This window comes from Odontesthes bonariensis, chromosome 5 (assembly GCF_027942865.1).
Source record: "Odontesthes bonariensis isolate fOdoBon6 chromosome 5, fOdoBon6.hap1, whole genome shotgun sequence".
Classification (NCBI taxonomy): Eukaryota; Metazoa; Chordata; class Actinopteri; order Atheriniformes; family Atherinopsidae; genus Odontesthes; species Odontesthes bonariensis.
The window spans coordinates 31,127,536-31,138,080 of NC_134510.1; the positions used below are offsets into that span (position 1 = coordinate 31,127,536).

Here is a 10,545-nt window from a genome sequence, read left to right on the forward strand (position 1 = left end):
TAAGTTATATTTAAAACCCAAGGACATTATGAAACAAACAAGAAAGGTGTCTAATATCTTCATGTAATCCTGGAGAATTTGCCTTTTGTCTCGTTTGTGTCGCCTACAGATGTGGTTTGTAACGCCACTTTCATAAAAACAAATCTCCGCTTTAGCCCTGCCCATGTACAGCAAGACACATGAATTTGATGCCATGTCAAAGAGGCCACAAAGACACCATCAAACACTGACAAAAACTTTAAGTGCCTGTAAAGCAAAACGGTGGCTGGAAACCAAAGTTGAGAACTGCAGAATCTCAGCTATATTTGCACTACAGGACAGTTTCTGGCCCAGGGATGTGCATAACAAAGGTTAATGTTCCTAAAAACAAGTCAGAGGCACATTGCAACTTTTCTAGAGTTACTTAAAGTTAGGGTTTGTTCTGATTATGCCTCCTTCATCAATTAGATCTTTACTTAATTTACAAAATTACAGAATGGGTTTATGTTTATGTTTATGTTTTAAGTTTCACGTCATATTTGCCACAGCATAATGTTGTTTTGCGTAAAACTCATAATAAAGCAAATAATGCTGTAAGAATATTTAGTTTTCTGCCAAGACTACGGGATCCACCCCTTCCTTTGTAACAAAGGAGATCCTAACGTTCAAAACTGAAGATTTTAGAATGGGAATCCACAAAATGAAGAGCGATGTCACAGTGGAGATGTCTCTGTTTTACATGCAGTCTGTTTGAAAAACACAAAGCTAGCAAGTGGTTAGCTGTTGACGAGTTGCTATAGCTGTTAAAGCAGTGGTATTAGTGTAAGACAGTTGCTTTTGTTGTGACCCTTCTGACTAATTTTCATGCAACTGGGCCTCGAAAGTATTGTTGCTGTGATTTGTGACAGACAACAATGGGGCCGCTAACTGTGGAGCTTGACACACTGGTTCGTGAACAGTTCAAAAGAGTAATACATTTGCATCACAAAATCGTTCATCCAAAAAAAGTCAGACCGCACAATCGCTTGGCGCTATTTTCTCTCTACCTTCTATCACTACGGGCTGTGTAAACTGTGCAGACCGAGCAGTCCCCTGCTTCCGAGCAGTAAACACCAGCAAACACATGCAAATGTACTACTCTTTTGAACGCATATTGTTTTGAGAAGCAAAACGCTTTATTTTTGTGGCCCCAGCCAACTAGCCGGACTACCTTCGTCAACGCCAAAACGAGGCTGGAACTCGGCTCACAGCACGCAGCAGGGGGTAAGAAAATGTTCATAAATAATAATGCTAGTATGGGATGTCACACAGCTTCATGTCAAAAGAGGTGAACTATCCCTTTAAAGTCTCTGTTTACAGGACATCACTCAGCAGTGTGGACCCTCACATTATCATTACACAACACCTGGCAAAGATTATGGAATCACCACTCTCGGAGGATGTTCATTCAGTTTTTTTTATTGTGAAAAAATAAAATTAAACAAAGCACAGAAATTACTCAAAACTCTTTTATTATGTATATATATATATATATATGACTCACATCAGGCTCCAGAAGTGACACCCGTCCTTCGAACTCAGACTGAACTTTTTTGGTTTTCTTGTTGGTGTGAAATATTATGTCAGAATCGCCACATCTCTGTTTAAAAGGTTCACATTTGAACCAGACTAAATGTTTAGGTGTGAAACGATAAGCAGTTGTGAAAGAACACGGTATCACAACACAGAGTCCAGCCTCTGCTGTTATTTCTCTTTCATTGAGAGTGATACAGAATCCAGATTGACAGTATTGTTTCCCCCAGAATGCTGAACCTGTTAATGAAAAGGAGAGACATGAATAAAAGTAAAAGGATTAATACGAATAAAAGGTAATATTAACTAAAACATCAAACAGCTCAACCAATTCAATATAAACACTTTCAAAGATGTATGTTTTAAGATTTGTCTTAAAAAATTACTCCAACAGGGAGCTGGTTCAATGGGAGAGGGGCTGGAAAACTAGTTTGAAAAGTTCTTGGTACCACTTTGGCAGATCAGCATTTTCAGAAGAAAGAGCTCTTAAGAGGTAAAAGGGAACAATAAAATCTTTCAAAAAAGCTGGACCTTTGCCATTAAGGGCTTTGTACGTCATTAGGATTTTAAATTCACCAGTGCAGAAAAGCTAACATAGGAGAGATGTGATTTCTATTGGCAGCACCAGTCAGTACTCTGGCAGCAGCATTTTGTATCAACTGAAGAATTTTAAGGGAGCTGTTTAGGCATCCTGTAAATATGGCATTACAGTAGTCCAGCCTAGATGTGAATAATGTGACAACTTCTGTCTTAAAGGTGCTACTTTATAGTGTTATACTACACAGCACAGCATTCAGAACATCTATTAAACAACAAGAAAAGGTGGCAAACAAGCTTGTATTGGATATTAAATTCAGAGTGAGAACAAATACATGTCTTCTGAAAATATGAATGGAAAATACAGTCTCAAATGTAAACACGTATAGTGTGTCTAATTTACAAAAACATTTCTAATTAACAAAGAAAATGCAAACAGTACCTGAGTAGGCATTGCTGCCTCTTACAGAGAAAAACACAGCGGCCCAGATGAGAACGAGCATCTTTATTTGAAGCTGGGACAAACTTTAGTGCAGCAGATGCAATGAAAAGGAAAAAAAAGAAAAAGATTAATTGGAAAGTCCAAACTTTACATCACACATACGAAACAGGATGTTGCACATTTACGTAGTCCGCTGTTACATAATGAGCACACCTTACCTAAATGTGTGAGTGGGCTCACTTTTGGCTCACTTTTTTACATATCTGTTGATTCAAAATGAATACATTTCCTTTGCCTGCACAATCTTTACAACTCAACAACACCACCAAGATAAAAAAATATTATAGAAAAAGATCTCTCATATTCCAAGATTAGCTTTAGGCCTCCTCTATCATTTAATGAACATAGCAACGACGGCAAATACAAATCTCAACATATCAGCTCACCCCTCTTCATCCACTCAGTCGACAATGTGCTAAATAAATGGGATGAAAATTTCAGTTCAGAATAGGATAGAAGTTAAATGTTGTTTACCTCTTCTAGCTGGTCCCCCTTGTCTCACTCACAGATTTACTTCTATGAAGTTTCTCTTCCTCTGCACTATTTTCTATTTCTTCCCTCTTTATGCAACTTCAAGATTTCAGGAAGCTTGTCAGCATACTGCAGAGAATGCTGCTGTTCTGTTGAGACAGACTCAAGTTATGATCCCTAAATATCCCACCACAGTGTGTTCATTATATATTTGATTTAATGTAACATTTATCCTTTAATATTAGAAGAAGAAATAAAAACAACCTTTGTTGTTTAGGGTTTTTTTTCTAATTGTCCTATGACTGGGATAATGTGCAACTATCTAATGATCCCGGACTGACATGTCAGTCTCTGCACTGTTCATGTGTTTTCTATGTGATGTTCTTCAATGTGACTGTGAGTAATAGGCCTATCAAGCGTATCCTTTTTTTTGTAAATCACAGTGCACATATCATACAATATTTTTCTATTGCTGGTTGATCTCTGCATGTTTAAAATTCATTGATAGAAACATTAACTTGGCTTGACTTAAAATGGATGAAGTGCTTTAAATTGGTTAATATTCTAACAGAAACCATTTGGTTTCACCATTTCCTTATTTCCACAGGATGCAGCCTCTTGTGAGACACTTCTGCATATTTGTGTTATTTAACGATTTACAGTGTGCTATGAAAATCTCAGCAAAGTAACTCAGAGTTTCAACCTTCATGCGTTTCTTCATATTTGAGACAGTGGAAACAAATGTATGACATCTTTACTTATAAATGCCCCTCCCCCACAAAACTTCTACGATTAAAACTCATTTTGGTAAAATGTTCTGTCAGTTGAGTCACAGATTACCCGTTTATTTGTCTAATTAAAGCTCCAATGAACATTTTTTTTGTCTAAATACACATAAAAGTGTGCGTATATCATAAATCTCTGTTGTTGGAGTTGTAAACTGACTGTAAACTTGTTAAGTGCACTGATCACTTTTTATACTGTTGAGACATTTCTTATATATGTTTCTATTAAGTTGTAATTCTTTATAGATATTTGTCTTTAACAGCTATGTTTCAGGCACATGATGTTCAGTATTATCACATTTACATGACTGTTAGTGGTGGGGACAAGGTACTCTGCCTGTGTATTAACAAATTACAAATTACATAGAAATGACACTTTAAAATGTAATTTCTGCTGACCTTGCTACTTAACAAATAGATACACAAACACATGAGAAACAAAGGAAACAAAACATTCATTATATACAGTGGCAGCAGAACCCTTCTTAACTGAGGTAAGGTACTAACGGATTAAGTTATATTTAAAACCCGAGGACATTATGAAACAAACCAGAAAGGTGTCTAATATCTACATGTAATCCTGGAGAATTTGCCTTTTGTCTCGTTTGTGTCGCCTACAGATTTGGTTTGTAACGCCACTTTCATAAAAAACAAATCTCTGCTTTAGCCCTGCCCATGTACAGCAAGACACATGAATTTGATGCCATGTCAAAGAGGCCACAAAGACACCATCAAACACTGACAAAAACTTCAAGTACCTGTAAAGCCAAACAGTGGCTGGAAACCAAAGTTGAGAACTGCAGAATCTCAGCTGTATTTACACTACAGGACAGTTTCAGATCCAGGTTAATGTTCCTAAAAACAAGTCAGAGGCACATTGCAACTTTTCTAGAGTTACTTAAAGTTAGGGTTTGTTCTGATTATGCCTCCTTCATCAATTAGATCTTTACTTAATTTACAAAATTACAGAATGGGTTTATGTTTATGTTTTAAGTTTCACGTCATATTTGCCACAGCATAATGTTGTTTTGCGTAAAACTCATAATAAAGCAAATAATGCTGTAAGAATATTTAGTTTTCTGCCAAGACTACGGGATCCACCCCTTCCTTTGTAACAAAGGAGATCCTAACGTTCAAAACTGAAGATTTTAGAATGGGAATCCACAAAATGAAGAGCGATGTCACAGTGGAGATGTTTTACATGCAGTCTGTTTGAAAAACACAAAGCTAGCAAGTGCTTAGCTGTTGACGAGTTGCTATAGCTGTTAAAGCAGTGGTATTAGTGTAAGACAGTATCTTTGTTGTGACCCTTCTGACTAATTTTCATTTAACTGGGCGTCGAAAGTATTTTTTGCTGTGATTTTTGACAGACAACAATGGGGCCGCTAACTGTGGAGCTTGACACACTGGTTCGTGAACATTTCAAAAGAGTAATACATTGGCATCACAAAATCGTTCATACAGAAAAAGTCAGACCGCACAATCGCTTGGCGCTATTTTCTCTGCAGACCGAGCAGTCCCCTGCTTCCGAGCAGTAAACACCTGCAAACACATGCAAATGTACTACTCTTTTGAACGCATATTGTTTTGAGAAGCAAAACGCTTTATTTTTGTGGCCCCAGCAAACTAGCCAGACTACCTTCGTCAACGCCAAAACTCAGCTGGAACTCGGCTCACAGCACGCAGAGGGGGGTAAGAAAATGTTCATAAATAATATTGCTAGTATGGGATGTCATACAGCCTCAAGTCAAAAGAGGCGAACTATGCCTTTAAAATCTCTGTTTACAGGACATCACTCAGCAGTGTGGACCCTCACATTATCATTACACAACACCTGGCAAAGATTATGGAATCACCACTCTCGGAGGATGTTCATTCAGTTGTTTTTTATTGTGAAAAAATAAAAGTAAACAAAGCACAGAAATTACTCAAAACTCTTTTATTATGTATATATATAGTATAGTCTATATTCAGATTCAGCATATCATATCTACTGATACTAAATCAGATTAGCTTGGATAACTTTCTGGAAAACTCATGTATCTCCTGATGGCCGATAAAGTTGAACTATAAGCACCCATATGTCTACTTAGAGTGAGAGCGAGGTATTCAAATTGTGTAAATTAACCCAGGTAAATGCTGGTGAGGGTTGATGCCATCCATGGAAGAGTGTGGAAGTGTCTGAGACTGGGCCGGGAGGAGGGCAAACAATCAGCGGAACTGCAAGAGAGGCCTGCTTACATGAGAGAAGCCTGGACTGAGCTGCTGTTATGGACCTAAAGCTGTCGATCAGTTCATCCTTCTCCCGGAATTTAATGTCCAATTGATAATTAGTCAGATAATTTTGATGTTTTTAACATTTTTTTCAACAAATAAGACCATGAATATCTCACATAGTATGGAATAGAATATAATATAAGTACTTTATTCATCCCAGCTGGGAAATTACTTCAGTAGCTTGTTCTGTTTATCTTTACTAATTTTATATTTCATATTTGTTTCTACATGTAATATCCTGTGATGAGGTGGTTTCTATGAGAGATGTGTCTTTCATTTGAATTAATTTGAAATAGATAGACAGCTTTCTAAAGACTTATCAGGGCCGTTGTTGGCCAATAACATCATACTCTGTTGATGCATCTGTTTTTTTCAGGGACATGTAAGTTCTGTCCTCTTCATTTGGTTTCACCTTTTGTCTTGTGTTCCTTTGAAAAGAGAAAAAAAAATCAGCTCATTATTTGTTGTTTTCAGAAGTTCAGCAATTTAAAGAGCTTTGAAAAAGATGGAGTAGCATACCAGAGGTACCATATGCAGATTAGAAAGCAAACATTTACACTGAGAGACACACCAGCTATGGCCCAGGGAAGAATTCCACTTTGTTTCCCAAGATCAACTGTGAAAACCACAAAATTCTGGTTAAATATCACATACTACACTTAGTGTGAGCTATGCAGAGCTATAAAGAGCTTATCACGACAACAACAGGTAATGACTGAAGATCAGTATTATATACTTACACCTCACAGTAACATCCGCATGTGTAATTACAGTCATGTTCAGGTATTTTGCTGTGCAGACGTAGAGTCCAGAATGTTCTGCTGTCACATTTGGGATTACAAATGTGGCTGATCCAGTGTTGCTGGGCAGGGTTGTGCAGGAATTTAATTTAGTCCACATGAGGGATGATGGAGGGAAACTGTCAACACTGCAGGTCAGATTTAGAGTCTCACCCTCCATCACACTCCTGTCCCCAGTGACTTTGACTTCCTTCATATCTACCAGCAGAAAAAATTAATCAAAGAACAAAATTTCATAGATTATTTTGGCTAGAACACAGTTTAGAGAAACATCAAGCAAATATTTTAGACGGAAATATACTCACACTTAACGTTCAGAGTCACAGTCTCCTCCGTAGTTCTGCCACCTGCAAAGTTAATCTTACAGGTGACATTGGTGTTGTGGTGTTCAGCTGAAGGGTTAAAGGTCACAAAAGAGCTGTGTCTGCATTTTAAAGCAGTCAGATTACTGGTCTCAGCAGAGATATTTTGTGTGATGGCAGAGTCCTTCTCTCCTGCTCCTCTCCACGACCAGGTGATTTTAGGATGTGACCCGGAGCAGGAACCAGGAGCAGTGCAGGTCAGTGTGGTCTGCTGCCCCTCTGTCAGTGGAGGAACCATCAGAGTGGGTTTCTGATTTAGACCTGATAGAAACACAGAGTATGAACAGTCTGAATATCACTATTATGTTAAATTTATGAATGAAATAATCAGATGTATCAGAATCATTTCAATACAACAGGGATTAGCAATTTTATTAGGAAGCGATGCAGTTCCACAACTCTAGAAACATGGTGAACAACACAGAAGAGATACACAGCACATTTTACAGTTTGTCCTACCTTTAACTGAGACGTTTGCCCTCGGAGAATATGTAAATCCATCTGTCTTTCCATTCAAGAGACCATTAACTCTGAGCTGATATGATCCAGAATCAGACTGCCCAACATCATTGATCACGATGCTGCAGTTTGTATGACTCACATCAGGCTCCACAAGGGACACCCGTCCTCTGAACCCAGTCTGAACTCTTTGGTTTGTTTTGTCTGAGTCAAATATAATGTCAGAATTATCACATCTCTCTCTAGAGTGTTCACATTTGTACCAGACTAAATGTTGAGGTGTGAAGCCATAAGCAGTTGTGAAAGAACACGGTATCACAACACTGAGTCCAGCCTCTGCTGTTATTTCTCGTTCACTGAGGGTGATACAGTATCCATGTTGACAGTATTGTTTTCCCCAGACTGAGGAACCTGTTGGTGAAAGGAGAAACAAAATGATCTTATTTGACTTTATTTTTTATCATAATGTTGAATATTTGTTGACAAAAGGCTACTGCACTGGCAATGTCTGTTTTCCATAAGCTGCTTTTTAGTTTAAGTCTGTACAACAGATATTCAGAATACTAAACACTGCATTGAAAAAAAAGTTGTAATTAAAATAAATGCTCATTTGTCTGCATCACTTAAGTATGGTGAACGTTTCCATGAAGGACCACAGGGCTATATGCTACACTTTGCAGCTTTAATTACCTTTAACTGAGACGTTTGCCCTCGGAGAATATGTAAATCCATCTGTCTTTCCATTCAAGAGACCATTAACTCTGAGCTGATATGATCCAGAATCAGACTGCCTGACATCATTGATCAAGATGCTGCAGTTTGTCTGACTCACATCAGGCTCCACAAGTGACACCCGTCCTCTGAACCCACTTTCGTCTGAGTCAAATATAATGTCAGAATTATCACATCTCTCTCTAGAGTGTTCACATTTGTACCAGATTAAATGTTGAGGTGTGAAGCCATTAGCAGTTGTGAAAGAACACGGTATCACAACACTGAGTCCAGCCTCTGCTGTTATTTCTCGCTCACTGAGGGTGATACAGTATCCATGTTGACAGTATTGTTTTCCCCAGATTGAGGAACCTGTTGGTGAAAGGAGAAACAAAAAAAACCTTATTTTTTTCGTTTTGCAACCATAATGAATAAATGTGCTAAAAGCCCATGTTTTTATGTCTGTTTTATAGAAGCTGCTTTGTAGTTTCAGTCTTCAGATCATAATACTTACAAATAGTATGTAACATAATATGTATATACATATATGTATATATAAACTGTAGGTGAGAACAAATGCATGCTATCTGTAAATAAAAATAAATAAATAAATAAAAATATCTTAAATCTTAGAAAATGCTATAAATACCTGTGTCTGCATTGCTGCCTCTCACAGAGAAAAACACAGTTGCCCAGATGAGAACAAACATCCTTATCTGAAGGTGGAAACTGTCCGGATGTCCCCAGTACAGGACAAACATTACTGCAGCAGATTAAGTAAAATTGCAGAAATAGAAACAATGGAATATCCCCACTTGACATCACATATGTGACACAGGATATTGCATGTCTTGGTGCTCCACGCCTTCAATATTAGCACATCTTATCAAGGGGTGTGACAACACTTTTTGACATATCTCCTTTTTAAGATAACTAAATGTACTTTATTTATCTTTGATCACACATATCCATGTTTCATGCCATACGGCTGGTGTCCAGTTTTAGGACACCAATTTAATTTGATAAATGCACCAATTCTGAAAAGGACAGAGCTTGTCTCCATCCTTTCATCCACTTTTTTTTACATCAACAGATATCAGCTCTTAGTTTTACCAGCAATGCCATGTGTCCTAAAGCAATGTGATGATAAGATAAATAACTTTCAAAATCAGTGAAAGTCTTTTTCACCTTCCTTTCCTTGTTCCACTCTCCTTCACAAACTTTTTTTCTGGATCTTCTATCCGTGACTTCTCTTTTCTGTTTCTTCCTTTATGAAACATGAACATCTCAAGAAGTCTGTTGTTGCATCACAAAACAATATCACATCTCCCCTGTGACAGATTGAATTCATGATTTTTCAATCACATTATCTTTCTTGTTCATTGAATTCCAGGATAATAGGAAACAATGTTGTCTACTTTCTAACTTTCTAATCTGCCTTCATGATTAGAAACATGTATGTATGTTGCATGTATGAGCAAGTTGACAGAAAGCACATAATTTCTAGCAGTTCTGTGTTCTGAGAAGATATTGGGCTTTTCTATGGGTTGTATCTCAAAAATGTTAAATTAATCATCTTTGATAAGCCTATGACTTTCACTGTCTTTCATTATAAGAACCTACAAGTAAGTGTTTTTTTTTTGTTTTTTGGGGGGCTTTTTATGCCTTTTAATGGATAGACAGTTGGAGAGAGACAGGAAGCAGGGGGCAGAGAGATGGGGAAGACATGCAGCACAGGGCCGTCCGGTGCGGGACTCGAACCGGGGCTAGCTGCAGCGAGGACTATAGTCTCTGTACATGGGGCGGCTGCTAAACCCACTACGCCACCGACCGCCCCTCAAGTAAGTGTTTTTAATTAAAAAATGAAAACTTAACATAGTAAATAATTAAGGTAATAAACATGTGAATTGTTAAATAATGTCCTCAGAAACTAAAAAAAAAGCACTAATTTGCATTAGCATCTGAATTTTATTAAACTTAGAACTAAAATAACAGTCATAGTCAGATAGTCATCTTAACAGTGTTTTTATACCTCTTAGACATATTTTCTCTAAGGTCATAACAAAAGGAGCGAACACTCTTCCAGTGCC

The 10,545-nt window shown here is 37.6% G+C and overlaps 1 protein-coding gene and 1 long non-coding RNA gene across 4 annotated transcripts; both read right to left on the reverse strand.

Annotated features, from left to right (window-relative positions):
• Positions 1–1,473: 1,473 nt before the first annotated feature.
• On the reverse strand, positions 1,474–3,140 carry LOC142380845 (uncharacterized). The gene is made up of 3 exons (XR_012769872.1): positions 3,065–3,140; positions 2,531–2,613; positions 1,474–1,791 (listed from the first exon to the last, which is right to left on the reverse strand). It is a non-coding gene; the product is annotated as an uncharacterized LOC142380845 (long non-coding RNA).
• Positions 3,141–5,745: 2,605 nt separating this feature from the next.
• LOC142380846 (sialic acid-binding Ig-like lectin 14) lies at positions 5,746–9,187 on the reverse strand. 3 transcript variants are annotated; one of them, XM_075466769.1, is made up of 7 exons: positions 9,105–9,187; positions 8,435–8,827; positions 7,745–8,155; positions 7,229–7,546; positions 6,864–7,121; positions 6,695–6,739; positions 5,746–6,551 (listed from the first exon to the last, which is right to left on the reverse strand). In XM_075466769.1, exons 1-7 carry the CDS (start codon positions 9,163–9,165, stop codon positions 6,532–6,534), a joined length of 1,506 nt encoding a protein of 501 aa, XP_075322884.1. In that variant the 5' UTR covers positions 9,166–9,187; the 3' UTR covers positions 5,746–6,531. The 3 variants fall into 3 exon arrangements, with proteins under 3 accessions (XP_075322884.1, XP_075322883.1, XP_075322885.1); XM_075466768.1 differs by having other exon boundaries at positions 6,643–6,739; XM_075466770.1 differs by lacking the exon at positions 6,695–6,739 and having other exon boundaries at positions 6,476–6,551.
• Positions 9,188–10,545: the final 1,358 nt, after the last annotated feature.

What these genes read in the sequence shown, in the direction of transcription:
- LOC142380846 (XM_075466768.1), bottom strand. Translation starts at nt 9,165, where the DNA reads ATGTTTGTTCTCATCTGGGCAACTGTGTTTTTCTCTGTGAGAGGCAGC. An exon ending in TGCGGATGTTACTGTGAGGT is followed by an intron (nt 6,740 to 6,863) that starts GTAAGTATATAA and finishes TGGTTTTCACAG; the next exon opens with TTGATCTTGGGAAACAAAGT. An exon ending in ATCTGCATATGGTACCTCTG is followed by an intron (nt 6,552 to 6,642) that starts GTATGCTACTCC and finishes CTCTTTTCAAAG; the next exon opens with GAACACAAGACAAAAGGTGA.